A 25,280-nucleotide genomic window follows, 5' to 3' on the forward strand; every position below is an offset into this window, starting at 1 on the left:
CAACCCTCCTGACGGAAGTTTATCCTCTGAGATGCAAAACTGATATCGACAAATCCTTAAAATGCCAGCAAACAGAGAACTTGATGATAAATAGGGAGATGACGCAAGCACAAGGACTGAATCCAGAAATAAATCATATCTTCACATAGTGTTTACTGAAGTTGCATTTTGAATAATTTCCATAGAAATTATTTTACCCACCACAGGAATGTTACTCCCTCCCACAGGGATTTGACCAGACAGAAAGAGAAGCAGAAGGGAAGAAGAGCGGTAATTTAGATTTATATATAAAACATTAGCTGGAACCTAAGTAATAAGCCTCAACTAATCAGAATATTTTATGCATTCTGCCTGTTAGTGGAAAAAGCAAACCACAAGAAAGCAAGCATATATCAGAGATTTAAAAAATGCTTCTAGGGCTTATTTTAGGCTTTACATTTTTTTCCTAATTCCCTGCACTATCTTTAAAATATCCCACTGCACACCTCCCTCCTTCTCCTCACGTGTTCATTTGTTCATTTAATCAATCTGTCAATATTTATTGAGCCCTTTTCTGATGTCCCAAGTACTCTGCTAAGTTAGAGATGAAAACATGGTTTTCCATCAAGTTTAATGCCTGCTTAAAAGTTATCCTAAAAAAAAAAAAAAGTTATCCTAAGAAGACTGGGAGTTTTTTCACTTTTTTTTTTTGTTTTACAGTTATATTTCTAGTTCTATAAATTCATAGTTCTGTACTGAATATTTCCATTTGGCCGTCCAGGTGCACTGTGTACCATTTTGCAACCTGTCGTGTACTTCTTCGGGAGTAGGGGTAAGGACTGACCCTTATGGAGCAGATAAATCATGTTCCTTTGCCCTGGAGTTCAGCAAATGAGAGGAACCGACAGGTCAGAAGATCAGAGTGTGGGAGGAGAGACAGGCAGGGCTATTCCCATTCCCCATACCTGCCAAGCTGTGGATGGACAGTGGCTACATTCCTCTCCTAAAGATCACAGCATCTGTTAGGGAACCCTTCCTAAAACACTTGGATTAGCAACTGTCCTATAAATCATTGTGATTGACAATTACAAAATAATGAGTATATTTCTGAGAAACAACAAAAAGCAGTGTAGTTGGGAGGTAAGCAAACTGCTACCTAAAGTAGCTACAGAGGATGAAAACAGGTCAAGATACTCTTCCCACCTACCCTTTGAAAAGTGATCTTCGAAAAGCCACTTCATGTTCACAGTTGGGTGAGAAAAGGTTCATATTCTCTGTTTTTCGTAAACATAACCCTGCCGTGCCAGGATGACAAGTAGGCCCAATTTTATTCGGTTGAGAGTAGCTGCCTGGGGCACAGTCTTGAAAAACTTGTGAGGCCTGTTCTCAATATCTGTATGTCAGTATCTGCCAGGGACACGGGTCAGGGCATATGCTTGAAATATGGATCCTGACTCTAATACCCATCTCTACACTTCTAAATGAGTCTGATTTGGGACAGTTAGATTCTGGGACAAAAACTAGTTTCTAGAATCACAAGAGTTACAATTTATGTCATTTAGCCCTCCTACTTTTTACTCATTTTACACAAGGAAAAGAGGCATATGAAGATGAAACGGTTCACTGAGATCAGGAATGGAACCACCATACAAATTTTCTCCAAATTCATGCTCGTTTCTACTTATTAAGGACAAAAAGTGAAAAAAAAAATCACTGATTGCAACTGTCAGTTGAGTTTTGGAAAGTCCAAGAGAATCTAACTGGTTAGAGATGGGATTTGACAGAGACAGTGAGGGTAACACCCTCCCTGTTTTTAGAGAGATTAAGCTACCTTTTGGTGTTGTTTTTAGAAAGATCAAGACCTAAGGATTATGTCTGACTTTCAGTGGTCACAGCTAGGATCCTAGAATCACACCAGACAGGTACAGAGTGGGCAGGAATCTGATGTAGTTTGATTACATAGACAAAATAGAAAACAGCTTATCTAAAGACACTCCAGGAAGCTTTTTGGAGACCTTGCTATAGTTCTTTTTGTAAAACATAAATCCAGAAGAGGGAAGCCTACTCACCCTAGTTTTGAAGTAGCTGAGAGCAAAGGGTGGTAATTTAAAAATAGCATGAGTGTGCAGATAACATATGGATCTTGTCTTTAGGGCCATACCACCTGGAAAAGATATGGCATGCAAAGAGAGATAACAAAGTAAGATGTTCCTTCAAAACTTTAATTTGCTCATTGCTAAGCTCCATTTCCTCCATGGAACATATGTCCTAAGACTGTGGGTGGACAGTGGGGATGGGGACATTGAAAAAAACCTCTTCCATTCCTCCAAAATTATGCTCTCCATTCTAGATCCATACTTAAATAAGGCAGCAATTCTCTGTCTTCTTTTAAGATCTGTATTCTAATGTTGAAAAGCAGTTTGAAAAAGAGTATGGAGAGAAAACATGAAAAATGAACAGGAATCCCAGGGCCTGCAACACCCCCATATAATCAGTCTTCTTCCTGGTACTGCACACGAAGGATTCTACAAGTAATGGAGTCAGTTGTCTGAAGATCAGCAACTGTAAATTATTCACTTATGTCTGCTCTGGCTCTCCCCATCCTCACCACCTTCTCCCAACCCTGATCAAAATGTCTTCATTGTTGTGGAGTAGGAAAGAGTCCTTAAGGTAAGAAGGCGAATCTAGAAAAGACTATGGCATTGGCCCTTAATTTTAAGAAAAAGGTACTCCGAGAAAAATTCTACTTTGCTATCCACATCACCCAGCCTCTCCCTTGATTTTATTTTTTTACCTTCCAGGAAAAAAGTGATAGTAATGCCACCCTTCAAGCACCAAAGCAGCCTTCCCAAAGACCAGATAAGCCTCCTGATTACTACCCTCATACAAAGAAGATGCTACAATTTGCGCTTCCCCAAAAATTACTAGGGAAAAACAGCATCTTTTAATGTCAGGGGTGGAGAGATGAGAGCATCAACCCTTTAAAACTCAGCCATTTAGTTGCTCTGACTTTGAAGCATGACAAGGATGTGCCCTTAGGTCAAACTGTTCCTTGCTTGGACCAGCCCCAGCCTTAGCTCCTTCAGCTTTACCGTGGTGTCACTTAAAGGAGAGCACTCATCTGGAGATCAAAGTCCTTCCTATTCCTGCTCTTATCTGTTGTGTGATTTTTCATTAAGGTACTTAATATCTCTGGACCAGTTTCATCAAATATAAAATGAGGGGTAGAACTAGAATTAAGCCAAAGGTGTAAAAGAACAATCTCCAAATCATTATTTTTGTTTCCCATGTATTTTAGTGACTCTTGGAAACTATCTCACTCTAAGGGAGACTCTGCCTCAGTGTGATTTAGGTCACAATGAGTCCAGCATAAGACAGTATGGCCAGAGAACTGTGGCTGTACTCCAGATTATGAAGCAAAAGGTTTGCCTTCATTGTGGAATCTCTCCCTCTGTATTTGAAAAACATATTCAATATAAATGAAAGGTCAGAGGTGAATGGATTGTGCTTCAAGTAAGTTTTGAACATAGATGCCATCTAGTCTTTGCATTCTGCAAAATTCTTCTTTAAGTGAATAAATGTGTAGGGTAACTCTCCATTACCTTGATCAGCATCTAATACCAACCTGACACTTAGAATTAAATTAGAGAAACAAAATTGGATACTTTGAGACTGGAGGGCTGATTATACTACCAGAGCTAAGAGTGGATTTAAACTCTTTCCTTATCCCATTTAAATCTAACTAGATATAAACTCTCCATTACTGAGGAACAGAGGTGTGTCTGCAGAGGTGGAGGTTCCCCTTGATGTTCTTGGTCAAGGAAACCTAATCCTTTCTTCTGACACACATGGTTGCAATAGAAAGCGTTCCCCAACTGCCAGTCTGGTTTTAATCTATTGTTTCAAGTAAGATGGGATTTTCAGGGAATGTTAAGGAAAGAGCAAAATTACTAGAACTTACTATAAAATAAAACTGTTGATGAGAAATCAAATTTTAAACAAGTGTTCAAAATTCTAAGCATGAACATATGCAGACATACAGTGCATGCTACAAATATACGAAAATAAAAGGTTTTAATTTTAAGTATATCTAAAGTCTGCTTTCAATACAACATTTACATCTCATTTACTAAAGCTCTTTGGCTTACCAAATGAGAGCCATGGTAAAATATTGCCAATTAATACAGTGGTGCTTCATTTAAACAACAATGTTGGACAATGAAATATTCCATAAATGAATTTCCCATGTAATCAAACTAACCCTGCATTATACAAACCTTTAAAATGTTAACCATTTTATATGGAAACTTCTCAAAAGTTACAAATTTTTTCTTTAAAAGGTACACTGAAGAACATCTTTTCCTGAAGATTCAGGGTTAACATTTACAATACTCATTAAAATATGCTGAATATACTGCACTTCTTAGAAGAGCAGAAGATGTGAGCTTAGATGATGGTGAGCTTTTTCGTGATACTTTTGCCAACACCAAAAGGTTCCAGACCGCCATTGTAAAAAAGTGCAAAAGCAGACAAAACTAGCTTGCTTTTAATAGGTCTAGTGTCTTTTCTGCTGTCAGCTGTCCCTTCTGGCTAAAAGCATACCAACCTGTCAATTAATTGCTTACTTTGTCAAAATAAAATTTAGATTTAAAAGATGTGCCTACTTTGTGCAAGGTACTATACTAGGTGCTAGGGAAATGTAAGAAACGCAAAAGAAATCATCATGCTGGCTGAGTGACAAGAGTCACCAGGTCACCACTGTGGTGGGAAACACAATTTATTCTAAGTTTGAAAATAACTTTTTTTTTTGAAGTACAGTTGATTTACAATGTTGTGTTAGTTCCAGGTGTGCAGCAAAGTGATTCAGTGTTATACATATATATACACACTTTTTCAGATTTTTCCCTTATAGGTTATTTAAAAATATTGAGTATAGTTCCCTGTGCTATACAGTAGTTCCCTGTGAAAATAACTTACTTTAAAAAATATAGATATTGAAGTGATTACACACAGCTGTCCTGATATACATTCTTCAATGGGAGTGTCTTGGAAATATCTCCCATGAAAATATTATCAGTCATGTATGTGAGTCTTCGGAGATAAAAGACTAAACTTACTGCTTGAGTAAATAAAGTGCACAGGCCTTGTGACAGCTTTCTGTCAAAACCCTCATATCATTGCTAGGCTTTATCTTATAATCCAGGTGGCTGAGGATGTCAGAAGTCTAATCTTGCTAATTCCTAGGGTCATCAAATCTAATTAATATATCTGTAAAAAACTGTATTTTAATGCTTTGCTGTATATATGAGTGCAAAACATTTAGGCATTTATAAAACTGCATGTTTACAAGAGATACCTTGTATCTTTATAAAGATCAATCATCACTTCCACTGGCAGGGTCTCTTTCCTGGATTTCAGTAATACCTCATTTTGGGGGCTTTTAAACATTATTTGGCTACTCCTTTCAATTTCCATCATCCGACTACTTTTATTCCACAAACTGTACCTTGTAGTCTCAAAAGATTTCCTTGGATTCAGTTACCATCTGTTTTGTAGCTCAGACCTCTCTCCTGAGGTCCAGACTTATCTAATTAGTGTCATATTTGGAAGTACTACAAGCACCTCAAATTTAAAAGAGACAAAACCAAACTGATTAGTTTTGTTGAAGAATGGCATTTGATTTCCTTCGTTTTATCCTTAGTTTTGTCCTCATTCCTACAATTCCTTCCCTGCTTATTTCTGTATTACATCACTTATGCTTGAACTTCACCAGTACTATGTGCCACTCTTAAGAGATTTTTACTGTATGTTTTTAATTGATAAATTGATAAGTTTTGTCTTACCTTGTTAGATTTCAGTTCCATTAAGAGTAACAGCATCCTTACTGCATTTATCTCCTACCTCTTCCTAATGAATAAATACAACAAAACACATAAAGGAATTCTGACGAATCTCTCCCAATTATATTTTTACTGATAGATTTTTGGGTGCACTAACAGAAGTAGGAGTACCATGTTAACTCTTCTCATAATTTAAGGCAAAACTCTTAACAGTTTCTTCTATCAAGTGTCATCTTCTTTCTGAAGCCTTCCTTGGACCAGGCTGAAGCACCACAGTCACAACCACCCCACCTCCCCAGTCTCGGCATTTGCTTCTTTTAACATCTCAAACAGTGCATCATTTATTTATCTGCTATCCCATTAGCCCGTGCACAACTTGAAGGCAAGATATACCTTTCTTTGCACCTTCAGTACCTAGCAGATGGCAGGGTTCAACAAACGTTTGCAGATAGAATGCATTAAAGAGGCCACATAGGTCTCAAAAGACCACTTACTGCCCTCTAACAGGATTGGGGAGGTCCCACTCCTAGAGAAACTTCTTAAAAGCTTGCCTCAGGACGGCCAGGATACGAAAGGCAACTCACTTGACTTTCTTCCAGTTTAAAAGACACTGCTACTAATATCCTCGTAGGAGACTGTCCCTTCACGAAACCTGCGCAAATATTAGGTCTCCAGGGCAAATACTAAAGCCAAGCCCCACCCAGTTCCTGACCCCGCGACCCGCGCGGCGAAGACCGGACGCCCCCAGGCACTGGCACAAAGGCCCGCCCCCCCCCGAGGGCAAGTGCGCATGCGCAACAAGCAAAACCGCTGCGAATCTGGGACGTCCTCTCTGAGCAGATGTCACTCAAGACTAGACGGCTCCGCCCTTCTCAAGATGGCGCTGCACTCAATGCGGAAGGCGCGTGAGTGCTGGAACTTCATCCGGGCACTTCATCAAGGACCCGAAGCTGCTCCCGCTCCCCAGGTAACCGAAGCTGGCCCTTCTTCCACTAGTTTCCCATCCCGCTAGGTCCTTCTCATCCCTCTTTCCTCCCTCCGTTTGCTTCTCCCTTCCCGTTTCGTCTGGAGACTACCAAACCCTTCGGCTCCTAAGGTCGATTTGCCTAAGACTGCCTTCCTACTCGGAGCGTGGCGACGTTGGAAGGATTCGCGGTGACGTAACGCGCCCCTGGTGGGAGGAACGCGCCGCCGCTTACCCACTTAGTCTCAGCCCCTCCCCCTCTGAGCACCCTGAGAGCGCCGCACCTCCGCTCTTGCCCGGCAACGCGGGGAGCCCAGCAGTGTGTGAAGTTATACGATACCAGAGGTTCGGTCCCTCCGGCACTGCACACCTTGTCTTGATCCCGTTGCTGCTTTTACTCTCCTTTCCCTAATAGCAAGCCAAGGGTCCAGCGGAGAAATTAGAGAAGATGTCTCGTTAGGAATCGACCCGTTTAAGTAGGTGCACCCTCTTGACGTCCTCCCTCAGGCAGTGCGGTACTTGAGCAAGTGTCAGTGCATCTTCCACTCTGATTTCTCCTCATTACCGCGAAGTAGACCTGTATCTAGGAGGTTCTATGAAAGAATTTCAGCAAGCTGCCAAAGGCGTCGTCCTGTCCTGGCAGCACTCCTGTTACCATTACTCTGTAGTGTTGAGAGCATGGACACGGCCTTTAACCCGTCCCGTCAGTATTTAGAATTTTACCCTCATAGCAAAAGGGAAAAACAAACAAAACAAATATATATATGTTTATATATATAATATATATAATATTATATAATGTATATTATATATAATATATATATGTATATATATATACACTCTTTCACTTATTCAGATTTTTACTTCACCCAGACATTTACTAAACGTCTTGCAAGTGCAATCTCAGTGGTAGGCACTTTGCCATACATCTCTTGGGAGATAGCTCTTGGGAACTAGGGAGATCTTAGGGATTCTGTGACTATTAGGTGATTTCCTGGATTTTGTATGGTAACTGGTGTATTAGAGCACTAGACTGAAAGTTAGGAAACTAAAAGTCCAGGGATTTGTCTGCCACTTGCTAGCTGTGTGGCATGACAAGTCATTTAATCTCGCTGGACTTATTTTCTTTAGCAAAATGGGTTGGACTGATTGACAGTGTTCCTTCAAGCTTTGGAAAATCTATGGCTTCATGATTGTGAAGCCAAAGTAAAGCAGTGAGATTAATTATGAAAAACAAGATTTAAGTTCAACTTGTTATTTTAATCATCCCATAAATTACTTAACTTTATGTACCTAAGTGTCCTTCACTGATATGGGCCTCACAAGATTCTTGTAAGGATAGAAGATATTACGCTGGAAAGTTATTTGTCAAAACAACTATTTAAATGTTGTTTGAAATTTCAGGCAGCATTGTTAGGTAAAAATTGATTCAAAATTAGATAAATACATCAAATACTCCTCTCTTTGAAGTTTGAGGTTGGATTCTACAGAACCAGAATTGGTTATTATATTTATGGCTAATAGTAGCATATTAGAACCTGTGGATTCAGAGTAACTAAGTCTTATTTTTTTTTTTTTTTTTTTTTTGCGGTACGCGGGCCTCTCACTGCTGTGGCCTCTCCCGTTGTGGAGCACAGGCTCCGGACACGCAGGCCCAGCAGCCATGGTTCACAGGCCTAGCCGCTCCGCGGCATGTGGGATCCTCCCGGACCGGGGCACGAACCCATGTCCCCTGCATCAGCAGGTGGACTCTCAACCACTGCGACACCAGGGAAGCCTTATTTTTTTTTAATTGGAGTATAATTGCTTTACAATGTTGTGTTAGTTTCTGCTGTAGAACAAAGTGAATCAACTCTATGTGTGTGTGTGTATATATATATATATATATATATATATATCCCCTCTGTCTTGAGTCCCCCCCACACACAAAGTAACTAAGTCTTAGACCCAAACTTCCTCTTGTAACAAACTCAAGAGTTGAGGATGTCATAAGAAGTAGAGAATCAAAAAGAAAAGAAAAACAAACTACAGCCCACTAATGCTTGTCCTAGGAAGTTTAGGGCATTAAATCATTATAAATGCTAAAGAATAGAATTCTTAAATCTCTACTGTTGTTTCAGTGGCATTTATGAATACAGTTATCTTAATCAACTGTTAATCTAGATGGTATCAAGTTGTAGAATTTCCAGAACAGATTAGTGTTTCAAAACCTTTAATTTAGCTTTGAGTAGAATATGAATTAAATGTAAGCAAGAGCACTTCTTAAAGCATAGTTCTACATATAAATTAAATTTTTTTTTTATTGAAGTATAGTTGATTTACAATGTTGTGTTAGTTTCTGGTGTACAGCAAAGTGATTCAGTTATATATGTATATATATTATTTTCATGTTCTTTTCCCTTATAGATTATTGCAAAATATTGAGTATAGTGCCGTGTGTTACACAATAGGACCCTGTTGTTTATCTATTTTATATATAGTAGTTCGTATCTGCAATCCCAAACTCCTAATTTATCCCTCCCCCACCCCCTATAATTTTCAGTCATTAAAAATGATGGTTTGAAAGACTAGTGCAGTCTTTTGAAAGACCAATTGAGAAAAGATATAAAATTGCATTCATAGTGTAACTATAATATTATATTTGCAAATAAATATTTATATAACTATATGTACAAGAGAAAAAAAGACTGGAAGGAAACAACTATTCTTAACATTTTTTGTTTCTCTTTGGTTTTCCTAAATAGTGGATTAAAAGTGATTTAAGTTTTCTTCTTTAAGCTTGCTGTATTTTTCACATGTTCTAAGTTGAAGATATATCACTTTCAGACCCAGAATAAAGTTCTAAAACATAAATCTTCAGATAAATGTATAGTCATTATATCATCTGTGATATTGTAGCTCTCTGAGAGAGATATTTACTTTCCCACAGTGCTATTATTAAAATGGCCTTAGAAAAGTTATTAAAATGGCTTTGGAAAACTAAAAATTTATGGCCATTTTTCCTGTATGTATCTTCTTTTTCTCTTGAAAAGCTTCCTTTGAAGTCAAAGAGATTTTGTGAACAGATGCAGAAATATGTGAAGGAAGAATTGGATCCTTAAACCAGATGCATTAGACATTTTTATGATATCTCATAACCTTTGTAGAAAACAAAAATTATTTTGCAGGGGTGGAAAGAAATGTATATTTATCACATGAGTGATTCTATCAAAAACTAACAAATAGCAATTTGCTTGTTATTAGTTTTGGCTGCACCAGTTACTCCCTGAGGTGAAAAGCAAAAGCGTATGAGCCACAGCAGTACTTTGCTAGAGTAATGCAATTCCTAGGTTGTTTTCATGTTTCCTTAAAAAAGCAAAATCTTGGGTAATAAGCTTGGCATTGGGGACCTTTAGTTATCTCAAGAGCAGGCTTTTGCCCCTCAAGGCTAAATGTAGAATCAAGTTTAAAATAAAAACTAGAGAGAAAACAGAAATAAAAGTGTATCAAGGCATACTCATTATGAGATGTCTACAATTTATATGAAAGTGATTTATTTTGCCAGGTGTTACCTCACAGAAAACCGCTGAGGTCTGACAAGACGAGAGTAGTCACAGAGTCAGAGGAATGAAGATCTGACATGTTATGTTTAAACGATAATGGCGTTAGGTAAATTTAAGCCTGTCATCATTGACCAAACACAGAATCCAGACTTCCTTAAGCACTAACTCATGATTGTATTGTTCAAAGAGTGAAATATTGATGATTAGAAGACTTTTGCAAGAATATTTGTAATCATTCAGGTGCAGTGTAAAGTGTCCACATTTTTGTCACAGTTGGACAACACACTTCATTATTAGCTGCCCCAACCTGGGTTTGGCCAGTATTAACATACTGTTTCTACTGTTTATGGCTGCTAAATGTAGCCATTCAATGAAGGAATTGTGCCTGCAAAAAAATAGGCAATGTATTAAATTTTTTATCTTGTATTTAGTTCTCACAACAAGGCTTTTTAAAAAATTGCTCTCTTTTTTTTAGCATTTTTTTAATTTTAAAATAATTTGAGATACACAAAATTGCAAAATTAGTACAGAGTATTCCTGTATACCCTTCACCAAGCAGCTTTTTCTTGCACAATATAATACAATTATCAAAGCCAAGAAATTAACTTGGGACAATTTCAAATTTCACCAGTTTTTCCACTAGTCTCCTCCTGGTTTATGATGAAATCTGGGATCCCATATTGCATTTAGTTGTCACGTCTCCTCCAATCTATGGCAATTCCTCAGTCTTTCATGACCTTGGCCTTTTTGAAGAGAATTGGTCAATTATTTTATAGAATGTCTCTCAATTTGGGTTTGTCTGATGTTTTCTCATGATTAGACTGAGGTTATGGATTTTGGCAAGAATACTCCAGCAGAGATACTGTTCACAACAAGGCTTTAAGGCAGGTATTAAGGCCTATTTTAAACATACGGAAAAAAAGTAAAAGACCTTATTTTAAACATATGGAAAAAAAGTAAAAACATATTTTACCTTTTAGTTAAGTGAAAGCTAATTAATTATGGAATTAGGATGGGATAATTTACTGTTGGCATTTCACTCCATATTTTGCAATTATAATGTGTTATTATAGGTTTCTGTGATCTTACTGCATTAAACTGGGGTAATGTTCCCAGTGACTTTTCCCTTAGCTTTTCTCTGCCTTGTATTGTTCATCCAACGTGCAACATGAGCTACTCAGCCTGGAAGGCTATCAGGAGCTGCTATGGCCATCTGGGAATTTTACTAGTTGCTAACTGTGCCAGTTTGATCAGGCTACCTCATCTCTCTGTGCTTTTCTTAAATAAGGTTGTTGCGTGGATCCACTCTAAAGCTCCTTTTAAGCTTAGTCTATGAGTCCATTTGTTTAAAATGCTTTTTAGGTTGATCTTTCCTTGTGAACTGACTTAGCTCATTCAAAACAATAATTATTTCAATTTGGAAATCTCTTTGCATAGCTGATGGAAACTACTGATGGTAACTGCTGAAAATATAGAGGAGGAACAGTCGATAAATGCTGAGCATTTATGCTAGCAAGTCTTATGGCAGCCACAGCCAGGAAATTATGAAGAGGGTGAGGCTGCTGACCCCCAGATCCTTTCTCAGTATATCTGTTGCATGGCTGCAGGTTACAGAACAGTCCGCGGAGGCTTACGCATATATATAGAACATATATATTTGTATATTTAAGCCTGTATGCATGCATATCCCTGAGTCTTTCAGAGAAGGAGCTAACATTTAGCTAAGGCTTGTTATGTGCTAAGGCTTCTTGCTATGTACTATACACACTTTATCTTATTTACTTCTCACAAAAATCCTGTGAATATTATTCTATCCATTGTATAAAACAGGAAACAAAGGCTCTGAGAAATTATTTAGTAATTATAAATTATTCTGGTAATTTTCCCAAGTCAGAGAGCTAGCAAATGGCAGTGCCAGGATTCACACTCAGCCTTGCCTGTGCTTTTCCCACTCGACCAGTAGTAGTCTCTTATCAAATAAAATCTTATGTGAATCCCTCTTAGATAAAACAGATAAAAGTAGAGCTTTTCTGATTTAAGGAATAGAAAAGTAGCTACAGCCCTGCTTGCTTGGCCCCTCCCAGCCCCGCCTACCACCTTCCCTCCACATACAACCAGGGACCACCGAGATGGTGCCACACAGTGTTGGACTTCTTAAGATGAAGTTTGAAAAATACTTCAGCTTCCTTAACATCCTACTGAGTTTGTTGGCTTAGGACCACGTATGATGGATGGATTATTTTTAAGGAGCTACTCTGTAAATGAGTAGTTTGGGAGTAATTACTTTGGTATGTATGTATTTTATCAATAAAATGCAACCTTTCTTCGTTTATCTTAAGCTATGAGAGAACTTGAGATAATAGCAATCAGTTTTCTTTCCTTCCTTCCTTCCTTTCTAACTTCTTTCTTTCATTCCAAACACAGCTTACTTCTGCAACATACGCTGATGTTTGTGCACAAAGATGATGCTATGGACCACTCCGTCACTATTGTGACGAACCCGGCCTCAAGTCTCCTCCCAGAGAGCACTTACTCCAGTTCTGCTCTTGACTCTGTTTTACCACCACCAATCAGGGGTTCAGGAATTTCTCTTCTAGAGACTGCAGCATGAGGCCTAAGCCTTCTTCCTGAATTTCCACAGGAGAAATGTACTCGCTTAGGATAGAAGCTGCTCTGGCCACGTGAGACACTAGAGGCAGAGAGTTAATTTATAGGCACAGAGATGATACACCGACTCCAGCTTGACTGAATTTAACTCTGCTCAGCCATTTACAGTTTTCTCTATATATCATTTCTTAGCAGTACCTTATCTTTTATTCCCAGTCAAAGGCTTAACACTTTTTCTTAACTTCCCTGCTTACTGAACAAAGCAAGGTCATACCTAGGTTCGTACCACCCCATCACCTGACTTCTAATGGTCCTGTAATCATTTATCAAAATTCGTCTACAACTCTCTTTTTTCTTGGCACTCAGCCTTCCTTGCGTTGAACCTACTTCTGGTTGGCTAAGAACTGCCTTTTTTGTTTGTTTTATTTTGTTTTTGTTTTATTGGAGTATAGTTGCTTTATAATGCTGTGTTAGTTTCTGCTGTATAGCAAAGTGAATCAGCTATACATATACATATATCCCCTCTTTTTTGGATTTCCTTCTCATTTAGGTCACCAAAGAGCACTGAGTAGCGTTCCCTGTGCTATACAGTAGGTTCTCATCAGTTATCTGTTTTATACATAGTGGTGTATATATGTCAATCCCAATCTCCCAATTCATCCCACCCCCTTCCCCCCATGGTATACATACGTTTGTTCTCTACATCTGTGTCTCTATTTCTGCTTTGCAAATAAGTTCATCTGTACCATTTTTTCTAGATTCCACATATATATGTTAATATATGACATTTGTTTTTCTTTTTCTGACTTACTTCACTCTGCATAACAGTCTCTGCATCCATCCATGTCTCTGCAAATGGCACAGTTTCGTTCCGTTTTATGTCTGAGTAATATTCCATTGTATGTATGTACCATATCTTCTTTATCTGTTCCTCTGCTGATGGGCATTTAGGAGAATTGCCTTTTTGATTGCCCTTTTGTCTCTTCAAAAGCACAGTCGAGCTACCCTGATTTCTAACCAACAGAGGTTCTCACAACTTCCACTTTTACATTCCCTGCCCTCTAGGCTGGGACACCAACCTGGGGACAGACAGAGATGTCAGTTTCTCCACCACATTCCTGTCCTGGTGTTCTGGCTGTGACTCTATAGTGCCAGGCAACTCCATCATGGATGGAGCCCTAAATGACCTTGTTTAAGGTTCTTGGGATAATAGTTGTAGATTTTTCATCAAGGCATTCAAAAACATAAAATAAAATAACAAATCTCACCTTGTAAAACATTTTCAAGTGGAATCTATTATTTCCATTAATAATAATATTCTGTTCTAATACAACACTTTGTAGTTTTCAGAATGCTTCACATATTCTCATTTAATCCCGAGGACACAGTGTTTCACTGTTTAGCCATCTAAAATTTTTACTCATTGATTAAGTTTTCATTATATCTTCCCATTTTTTTTTACCAGTTTTATAGTGATGATGAATCTAAATAAGTAAATATCACTATTCTTTAAAGTTTTAGTTCAGTGGGTATTATTTTCTTATTTGTACTAAAATTGAATTAATGTTTAATTCATTTTTGGGCCCTGATCTGATAGGACTGTGATAATTTCAGTGATTACTAAATACGATGATGACAGGGGGAGATGGTACCAGCACATATTTGTAGGATGCTTACCATGTACCAAGCACGGTTTGAAGCACTTGACATGCATTAGCTTATTTAATCCTAACAGCCCAATGAGGTGAGTGTTAATATTAGCCCCATTTTGGGCTTCCCTGGTGGCGCAGGGGTTGAGAGTCCGCCTGCCGATGCAGGGGACACGGGCTCGTGCCCTTGTCCGGGAAGATCCCACATGCCGCGGAGCGGCTGGGCCCGTGAGCCATGGCCGCTGAGCCTGCGCGTCCGGAGCCTGTGCTCCGCAACGGGAGAGGCCACAACAGTGAGAGGCCCGCATACTGCCAAAAAAACAAACAAACAAATATTAGCCCCATTTTATAGATGAGGATACTGAGAGGTTAAATAACTCACCCAAGGTCACATAGCAAGTATTAGAGCCGAGATGTAACCCCAGGTAGTCTGATTCCAAACTCTGTGTATTAAGTGTAATAAAATACGTTAAATTCCGAAACAAATTACCCATGTTAATATGCTGATAACTGCCATGCAAACTTTCAAATCTGTTCCATGAAAGCCATTTATATATCTTGCCATGGTGACATGCAGAGTAGAAATTAGAAATCATCCTTTGTTGTTGCTGTTCCTACAGTCTTGTTTGGCTCAATGAATTATGAGAAAGGAGCAAAGCTGCCTTGTAAATTTATCTCCGTGTCTTTATTTGGCTACTGCCACTAGGATTACCCTGTGCAAAATAAGGGCTTTTAACACATAAGTCCCAAGGTGCGTGCAGGAAGTTGTATTTATACACAGTCTATAGCTAAAAGGTCAACCTGTGCACCGCTTTGCAGGCAGAGGGAAGATGGTGAGTGCTGAAGCTTACGGATGGCCAGGGGACCACTATCTAGGGTCTAGTTGGGATTTATAGCTAGAGTACTTTCTTCAAAAGTAACAGAGGTGCAAAGTGAGAAGATGGGAAAGATTAAATTAATTAGTGTTGTGGGCCATTTCAACAAGGGATAAGTAAGAATTTTATTCTAAAAGATTCTCATTCCAAAAGGTCTTAGACGAGTCTGTAATTAATTGAGTTAAAGTGAATTATTACCAATTACTACATTAATTGGGATGCTGTTGAGCCTTTACAATTAGCAACAATGAACACTGAGTTTATTTTATACTCCAGACAAAGGGCTTCTCATGAACATTTCCTATACTCCCATGAACATTTCCTATACTCCCATGAACTTTGCATAGACCATGCTATTTTATATTCATTCAGCCTCACTCTTACTATATTACTTTGGGCCCCTTTTGGGAAAATAGGAGAATGTAATTGTGAAGGGAAATGGAGCTGTTTACTTAAATCCCTGATTTGAATTCCTGTCCTCCCATGGGGAGAATGTTCTGAGCAGCCAGTTAATAAATTTGCTGGAAGAGAGAAGAGCCTCTTGGGCTGGGGGTAAGTGTGTAGCATGAAAGTGGAGTCCCGAGGGAGATGTTAAGGACCAGACTACGTGGAGCCCTTGCCAAATCCGGGGAGAGAGCCAGGTTGGCCCTCTGTGGTTACTGGGTACCTGGCCATCTTTGTTGTGAAGGGAAGTCCTTCTGTGCAGGCAACGTTGGCTTCTCCCATGGCTGGCATGTTTCCAGACACCCTCATGCCACCAAGCTGTGAAACTCAGTAAACCAGAGAAGCAAGTGTCTAGAGGATCAACAGTCACATCAACATCATACTTGTCTTTTTATTTATTTATTTATTTATTTTGGCTATGTTGGGTCTTCGTTGCTGCGCGCGGGCTTTTGCTAGTTGCGGTGAGCGGGGGCTACTGTTCGTTGCGGTGCGCGGGCTTCTCATTGCGGTGGCTTCACTTGTTGTGGAGCATGAGCTCTAGGCACGCGGGCTTCAGTAGTTGTGGCATGCGGGCTCAGTAGTTGTGGCGCGTGGGCTAAATTGCTCTGCGACATGTGGGATCTTCCCAGACCAGGGCTTGAACCCATGTCCCCTGCGTTGGCAGGTGGATTCTTAACCACTGTGCCACCCGGGAAGCCCTGTACTTGTCATCTTAAAGTTGACTGACTTCTTACTGAGAGAAAGTATGGTAGAGCAGATGGGGCATGGCTTTTGGGATCAGTCAGGCCTGGCTCCACTACATGCTTTCTTGTCTGTACAGTATTAATAGTAATACTCACATGGTAAGAACTTAATGTGGATTCGAGATTCTGCCATATGTGTAAAGGCCCTTGGCCAGTGCACAGCACCTAGTGAGTCCTCTGTGCTTGATGACGATTATTTCTTCAATAACATATAATTCTCCTCAGCAGCCTTTCTCTCCTCTACCCTTATCAATCTTAATAACTTTTGATTCCTTCCCATGCCCACACTATCCTCCCCCCAACCTGCAAAATAAAATCAGTCTGACCAGATGAACCTCCCAAAAGCAGTGTGCTAATTATGTTGTTCCCTTGCTCAGAACCTTTGGGGGCTTCTCATAAAGCTTAGACTCCTTATGCCCCCACCTTCAAGACCTTCCACAGCCCAGATCCAAAATACCTCTCTAGGCCATTGCTGTCCTACATGGATCCTATGCCCTGGAGTTAAGAGAATTTCCAAGTTTGCTCAGAGCTGTTTCCTTTTGCTTCTTTGTTAACGTCACTGTCTCTTCTTGGAAAGACCTTTCTTCCCATTCTAATTGGTCTGTATGCCACCATTCTTTAAAATAAAAAACAAGCAAACAACAAAAACAAAACTCATAGGTTCCAGAAAACTTTGTTCTTAAGCTGGAAATGATTGCTCCCATTTTGAAATTTTACAGGGCTTTGTACCTTTCTTATAGAAATTAACAAATCCTGCCTTATATTCTCTCTGTTTATAGACATTTGCTTTAGCACAGATGGAGAGCCTGGGTTTTTTTTGTTTTGTTTTGTTTTTTTGTTTTTTATTTAGACCTTTTGTGAACACTGCAGCAGGAAATAGTTTATGATACACGTTGTTCCACAGGTGCAGCCTCAGGCTGCCACTCAGCAGGCCGACCTTACCAGGGGAATGTTCCTGGAGGCCACCCCCAGTTGTGAAAGACGGAACAGGAAGAATTCTTCCTGTTGAGCCCCGGCTATGATAACGAAATGTGAGAGAAAATGAGTTATCACTTAAACCTTTGGCATAATAATTCCTGTAACAGAAAGAGGTCAATAAGTATCTATTGAGTGAATGAATTCAGTGAAAAATAAATCTAATAAGGCATGAGAAAGTTCATACCATTGGCATTTAGCCTATTGTTAATTTAAACCACACACTTTTGTGTATTTTTATGTATTCAAATACAGAAGATTTTCAATGTTCGCTGCAGTTAGTAAGTGATCTTCTTATTGCCTAAAGTATCCAGATGTTTATAAGTGACTGGGAGATAATACTGGTTTCATTTCAATAATTTTCCAAGTAGGCTGTGAATTTCCAACTTGTTGCTATAACTGACTTTTACAGTCACTCTGGCCCTAATTGTATTTTTCATAGGTGTATCTAACTATACTGGGGTTTGCTACCTCTATATATTATACTAAAGTTTGTAGACTGAGGATTAAGATGAGAAGTTTTTAGTTTGACCTTAGTTTTGCCTCAAGAGGCTGTCGTGCATATTATCTATACAACAACCGACATCGTGCTTTATCCAGAGTGTGCTTTCAACGCATGAAGGAAGTAAAAGGCTCATTTATTGTGGCAACATTGCCTTTTTTCTTAGTTGTTCATTTTAAGTCCCTTTAAATCAACCTGTGAAGGCATGCCTAGGACCTTTGCTCTATAGATTTTGGTATGCTCTGCAGAGATACAGAAAACAGCCCTAAGTCTCACTGCACTGTTCTACTGTGTAGACAGGCCATTTGTAAGCTTCCCATCTAGTGCTATTTCATTTTTCTTTGCACCATGATAAGAGAAGAGTAGTATGATTGAAGAATTTATGTCTACAGTACAAAGAACTTACATTTTCTTCTTTTAAAGTGGCCTAGTGGCATTTTAGTAGTTAAGGAAAGTTTATTGTCATGCTTGCTTACCAATTTATCATTTACATGTTTAATAAAACCCGAAATCAACCTAGCCTAATCATAGAACGATTATAGAATGTCATGTCTGTTAGACGGGGTTTGATTGCAGCATCTTCCTGATAAGTCCGTGACTATAGTGGCCAAACATCTTGTTAAACCCAGAACCAGTTGTACCCATCAATCTTTAAAATGTCTTGGAAATTCCAATGTTTCAGCATCCACATGACATCTCCCACATTGTTTTTCACATTCTAAAATGGAACAGAAATTCTTTAGCAGACCATGTGTCCTTAATTTTGATTGAGAATATATTAACATATCTATGACTCAAAATAGAGACACAGCTTATCCCTTCATCTTATTTTTCTGTCTAAATAGCAGACTTTTGGTCAGTCTTCCATGACTCCTGTCTTCCTGAGAGTCAGATGCCTGCCTTTACACGGACTGTGGAGGTAGGGTCATCCAGCTTCCATGTGGACCACATGTTAGAAGGTATGGGGAGAGAGAGGAGTGGCTCTTCCAAAAAAAGTAACAAAGCCAAGACCACTGAGGGGATTACTGTCAGCTGAGTAGCACTTAAATTTATGTCTTTAGAGAGATCATCAAGAAAAGCCTGTAAAGTGGGAACATTTTTTAAAAATCAGGGAGTTTTAACCCTTTGTAGTCTCAAATTGAGAGAGAGACCAGAGTTGAAAAATCCAACAAAGAGAGAGACGAGAGAAGAATCATTAGAGTGTGGATCTAAGGATCAAAGGGCTAGAGAATTTCAAAGAGAAAATGAAGAGCAAGATAGTGCTATGGCGGGCGGCGGGGGAGGGGTGATGAATTGGGAGATTGGGATTGACATATATACACTAATATGTATAAAATGGATAACTAATAACCTGCTGTATAAAAAATAAAATAAAATTCAAAAATTCAAAAAAAAGATAGTGCTATAGTATGATAAAGACTAAAAATTATCCCTTAGAGTTTATAATTGGTGTATCACTAATGACATTAGCAACAACAACAGCTTTAGAAGAGTTATTGGTGCAGATTAATGATGGTGAGATGAGAGGTGAGGAAGTTTGAGGAGCCTGAATGAGAAGGAAGTGCCCAGAGAGGGAGAAGGGAGCTTTAAAGAATGGCCTGACCAAGAGAAGTTTTTGGAGGTAGGGTCTTTTAGGATGGATCAACTTGAGCATGACTATAGGAGCCAGTGAAGATGGAGAGACTGAAGATACAGGAAGAGATGGAAAGAAATACAATCCAGAGCAAACACTAGGCGAGACAGATCAACTCTGAGACTAGGAGAAATGGCTGTGGGTCTAGATGAGTTTGCTGGGAATGGGAGGGGAAGTTCAGGAACTCTAAAACCTGATGGATATAATTCTCTCAGGAGGCTTCAGTCCTGAGATGATGGAATAAGTTAGTGCTTTAGTAGATGGGTACTAAAGTCAGACTGCCTGGGTTCAAAGTCAGGTTCTTCTACTTGGTTACTGGAAGTCGTTGGGCAAGTTACTGAACATCTCTACCTCATTTTCTTCATCTGTAAGATGACTTAAAAGCTTGACCTCTGTAGGCAGACTGCCAGATTTGGAGCTAGTAAGCTCCCCCACTAGCTAGCAACATGGCCTTGGCAAGTCACGTAACCTTTCTGTGCCTTAATGTCTTCATCTGTAAAACGGAGACAATAATAGTGTCTACCTCACAGAATTACTGTGAGCATTAAATGAGTTAATATTTATAAGTGTCTAGAACAGTACCAGGCACATTGTGAGTACTATAAGTTTTTAAAAATTGTTCAATAAGCAGTGTTGAGAGTTGAGGGCCTAAGGAACTATAACTTAAATTTATAGGTAGATTCTGCATTGTTTTAAGATTTTTCACCTAAAGTGCTCAGCTACCAAAGTATATAAGTGAAGAATGAGCTTTCTAGCCTTGATCCAGGACTGGAGTTTTTTCATGGCTGTCAGGACATTATTTATGACAAGGGGAGTTGAGGTTGCTAATGAGAGCATAGTCCATGTGATTGACCTTGGGGCCAGGCTGGGTAGGGAAGAAGAGAGATCAGATGGGGACTGCTGCACCAGGAGAGAATGGAAAAATCAAAGGCTCTGATTTCTAAGTGAGCTTGGAGAGCAAGTATAGTGGGAATAAAAGCATGAAAGAGTTGAACGGCGGAAGGTCGTAGACTGAGTAGAATATTGACATTTATGATTTCAAAAACAGAGGCATTCTGGGTGATGACAAGGTCCAGGGTGTGACCATGGGACCAGGTAGTTGAGGTTGAAGAGTTCAAACAAATGTTTTGAATGCTAGAATATTGGATGGGTAATCTCCCTGATAATTGAACTCTTTCAGATGATGGAAGTTAGGGTAGAAAGAGAGCCAGCTTGCTAAGCCTTTAATCAATTTAGGAGGTGGGGAGAATACAACAAAGTGCTGAGTAAGTGTAAACATCTATTCTTCTCCCATTTATATAGTCATGTCAGACATTTTGGACCATTTGTACCAATGTTTCCTGAACTATTAAAAGATTCTGTTCAGTATATTATTTGGATATGTCACCTGGTGAAGTATGTCCTCATTTCTAATTCATGGAAGTAATAAGGTCATGAATATTGTACATATATTGATATCTTAACAAATATTGAGCACTTACTATGTGCTAAGTGTTGGAGATAGACCAATGAAGAACACAGACAAAATCTTACATTCTGGAGAGAGAGACAAGTAATTAAAATATATAGTATGTTAGATGATAGTAGCCGATATGGAGAAAACTAAAGCAGGGGCAGGAGATGGTAACTGCCACAGGGTATTACAGTTTTAAATTGGGAAGTCAGCAAAGGTTTCTAAGAAGGTGAGATCTGAGAAAAGACCTGAAGGTGGTGAGAACATATACAAGGTAGATATCTGTGGGAAGATGGTGCCAGGCAGAGGAAACAAAAATGGAAAGGCCATGAGGTGGGAGACTTACCTGGCATGTTTGAAGACCAGCAAGGAGACCAGTGTGGCTTAAGAAAAATGAGCATTTTCTTTATTTTATGAATACTATATAGTACTTACTATGTTGGACACTTTTCTGATTACTTTGTACATATTAACTCATATAATGCTCAGAACAACCTTATAAAGCAGCGCTATTATTGGCCCCATTTTACAGATGACGATCTGTAAAACAGATGTTAAGTAACTTGTCACACTGACAACAAAATGCAGATAGTTAAAAAGGGAAAGGAGCCAGGGTCCTAACTTCAGGTTGGTTTTGCATTATGCTGTCCATTATAGTAGTAGGACATGGAGTCACATGGCTAATAGGAAGGTGGAAGTAGAGAAGTCAACTGTATAGAATCTTAGAAGCAACTGGAAAGACTTTGTCTTCTACTAGTATTGAGTTGCAAAGCCATTGGAAGGCTTTGTTTGGAGAAAGAACGTGGGCTGACACAAGTTTTTAAACTTCACCCTGGCTGTTATGTTAAAAATAGAAGCACACAATAGAAGCAACGTCTTGTAATTAGACGTTAGCACAAGATCCGAGAAAGGGATGATGGTGGCTTGGACAAGGATGAGTAGTAAAGATGGTTTCATCAAAGATGAGAAGTGGTCACATTCTTGATATTTATTTTAAAGAATATAGAGCCAATGAGATTTTTTTTTTGTTACTGATTAGATGTAGGATGGGAGGAAAGAGTCAGGATTGGTTCCAAGGTTTTTGGCTAGAGCAACTGGAAGAATGAATTTGCCACTTACAAAGATGGTAAAGACAGCAAGAGGAGTAAGACTTTGGGGGTGGGAGGGAAGAGCAGGAGTTGAGTTTTAGACGTGTGGAGTTTAGATGCCTAGTGAGCATTTAAGTGGAGAAGTCAGGTAGGCAGTTGGATGTATGAGACCAAACCTCAAGAGATGTCTAGATAGAGTTATAAATTTGTAAGTCTTCAGACTGCTTAAAGCTATGAGATTGGGTGTGATCATTTAGGCAGTGTTTTTGGAAAGAGAAAGGATGTCCAAGTACTGAGCCTTGAGCATTTCAACATTAAGAGATTGGGATGATGAGAATAACCAGCCAAGATAGTAGTAGCCAGGTAGGTAGGAGTCCAATTCACATGCGTCTGTGCATATGTGCACATGTGCACACACACGTGCTTGCAGATGCATACATGCACACCATGTATCATATATGAAGATAGAATGATCAGGAGTACCAGCTACTTTTCTTCACTGATTACTTGCAGGAAAATTTAATTTCTCTACGTGCAGGAAAATTTAATTGGGAAGCCACATTATTAAATAAGGTAGCTTGATGGGTGTGGAATCAGAACAAGGTGTGGGAGGGTGTTCATTGGATCACCTCATTGGCTAGTGTAAGTAAGCTATGATAACCCAAAGCTCCATCCCCATTTTGGAACATACATGCTCCTTGGGCAATATATTCCTGGCTGTTGTCATAGCACCATTTCCCTTGGACATCGCTTTAAAACACATGGCCAAAGTTTTCCCAAAAGAACTGCTTTTTCTAAGCTTCCACCCCTCCAGGAGGCATATTCTTTCTTTAGATATGTTAATGTACCTCATCTTGTTTCCATTAAGTCTTGTCCTCAGAGTTCTTCTGCTTTTGGGGGAGCGTCACTATTTCCTTTCATTAAAATATGGACCTTCTGGGCTTCCCTGGTGGCGAAGTGGTTGAGAATGCGCCTGCCGATGCAGGGGACACGGATTTGTGCCCCGGTCCGGGAAGATCCCACATGCCGCGGAGCGGCAGGGCCCGTGAGCCATGGCCGCTGGGCCTGCGCATCCGGAGCCTGTGCTCCGTAACGGGAGAGGCCACAACAGTGAGAGGCCCGCGTACAGCAAAAAAATATATATATATGGACCTTCTACCTAGCAAAATATGTACATAAATTCTCAAAACTTTGTGTACAGTTTTACAAGGCCATGAACCCAGGTTAAGAACTCCTACTTTAAGTTGACCTATCTGTTTTGTTGACTCATGGAAGGTAAACTTATTCTCTTCTTTCATAGCCTGCTTCCAAATTGTCTCCTCTACCACTTACTAATTACAAAGCTGGTCTTATGATCTACACCATAGGACTTTTGTGTGAAATTGTTTCATAATGAAGTATTTCTGGTACTTCAGCAAGTGAAATCTCTTGTCTCTTCTTGTCTGAAGAGGGAGGTAGACTGTCATACCATATGCCTACGTGTTTAAATGGCTTCATAGTGAGGTTCTAGTGTATGCTTATACAATAACACAAATGTGTAAGGCTCACGATAGCCAATTCTGAAATTCAGCCTTTAGTGGAGGGTGTGTGAATCTTACTATAAAATGCTGCTGCTTAAACATTTAAGTGTATATATATATATATATATATATATATATATATATATATATATAATTAAAGTTTGAAGGAAATAGAGGAAGATTGAAAATATTTGCTTGAAAGGTAAAAAAAAAAACAAAAAACAACTGTCTAGAATATTAAGAGCAACACCCATCTGAACTTCACAGAAAGTGTCATGAGAGTGCCAGTGATTAGAACTGATCAGATATTTGGCTGTCCTTTTCAACCAGAAGATGGATTTAAACCAGATTACCACATCCACGGTTTAGTTTTGAAGAGAGGAAAAAAAAAAAAAAGCCAATTATTTGTCTCTTTTTTCAAAGGCCTTTTTTGTATTGTAGATCCCTGAAAAGCTGGTAGAGAAGCCAGCCTTTCACATCCATTAAGGTTAGCTCTGAAACTGTTGAATTTGATCTCTTCCATTTGCCATCTGGATACAGTAGAGAAAAAGCTGTTCTGCACTGGGTTGCTGGACACCATCCAGAAAATAATATGTCAGGGGCATCAAAGGCTTGAGGCACTTGGTCCAGTCTGTCTAATGATCACAGGCAGGATCTGCTCTCCAGTTTTGTAGTATGTTTTATTTTTGCAGTGACAATATATATCCCAGTAAGATAGATCACAAGGATTACTGCCAACTTGTCAAAGCCACGATTCTTCCATCAGACACTTCAAAAAAAGGGCCAGTTTTAACTGGGCAAAGCTTGATTCCCAAAACTGAGGAAGCACCATCTCATCACAACCTATACCCTTTCTTATGGAGAGCACTTAATGCAAGGAGGATTTTAATTCCTAGATTGTTTCATCTCACACCCAAATGCCAAATTTAAAGTCTCCTTAAAATTGACCTCATTTAAAGTTGTATTCCTTACCCTTTTTATATGTGGGCCCAGTATCTGGCCAGCTAATGACCATGCTGGCAGCTTTCCAGGATTCTGACAACCACATCTCATTATTCACACCAACTGGAGCCAATTGTGGCTGGATTTTTTTTTTTCTTTTTATTCTGTTATTTAAAAATGTGGATAGGAAGCAACAGCAAGCAATGGCATGTCGTTTGGTCTCCTCTGGGATTGGGGAGGAGCCTTGCATAATAGAACCTGTAATATCAGGGAGCATATGGCTGTGTTTTAAGGTAGCTGCAGGCCATCTAACTCTAAGCTCTGATACAGCAAGCTTAGTTTGGGTCTTTGCAGGATGTACTTAGGGATGAATTTATAGCTTCTACAGTAGGTAAAATCGTAGAGCAATTGCCGTTTTGCCTCTTACGCCAGGAAGGGGTGGCAGGAGGAGTTTCAGAGCCCTAACCATGGACATTACTTTTCTTTGTGGACAGGAATGGTCGACAAGCTGACCCTAAATACTA

The 25,280-nt window shown here is 39.3% G+C and overlaps 2 protein-coding genes across 7 annotated transcripts in view; one reads left to right on the top strand and one right to left on the bottom strand.

Annotated features, from left to right (window-relative positions):
* HAO2 (hydroxyacid oxidase 2) overlaps positions 1-6,692 on the bottom strand; it is a 214,661-nt gene extending 207,969 nt beyond the window's left edge. For 3 of the 5 annotated variants that reach the window (XM_060300703.1, XM_060300687.1, XM_060300707.1), the window contains exons 1-2: positions 6,404-6,692; positions 5,823-5,886 (exon numbers count right to left, since the gene is read on the bottom strand). Coding sequence is in view for 1 of the 5 variants with exons in the window: in XM_060300687.1 (XP_060156670.1) it covers positions 5,823-5,858 (36 nt within the window). In the remaining 4 variants the exon portion in view is untranslated. Of the gene's footprint in view, positions 1-5,822; positions 5,887-6,403 lie in introns of those variants that run through there. The other 2 variants (XM_060300698.1, XM_060300696.1) reach the window with 2 other exon arrangements.
* WARS2 (tryptophanyl tRNA synthetase 2, mitochondrial) overlaps positions 6,656-25,280 on the top strand; it is an 87,899-nt gene continuing 69,274 nt past the window's right edge. For both annotated transcript variants that reach the window (XR_009564273.1, XM_030869214.2), the window contains exon 1: positions 6,656-6,786. Coding sequence is in view for 1 of the 2 variants with exons in the window: in XM_030869214.2 (XP_030725074.1) it covers positions 6,697-6,786 (90 nt within the window). In the remaining variant the exon portion in view is untranslated. The remainder of the gene's footprint in view (positions 6,787-25,280) is intronic.

The sequence above is a fragment of the Globicephala melas genome, chromosome 1 (genome assembly GCF_963455315.2).
Source record: "Globicephala melas chromosome 1, mGloMel1.2, whole genome shotgun sequence".
Lineage (NCBI taxonomy): Eukaryota > Metazoa > Chordata > Mammalia > Artiodactyla > Delphinidae > Globicephala > Globicephala melas.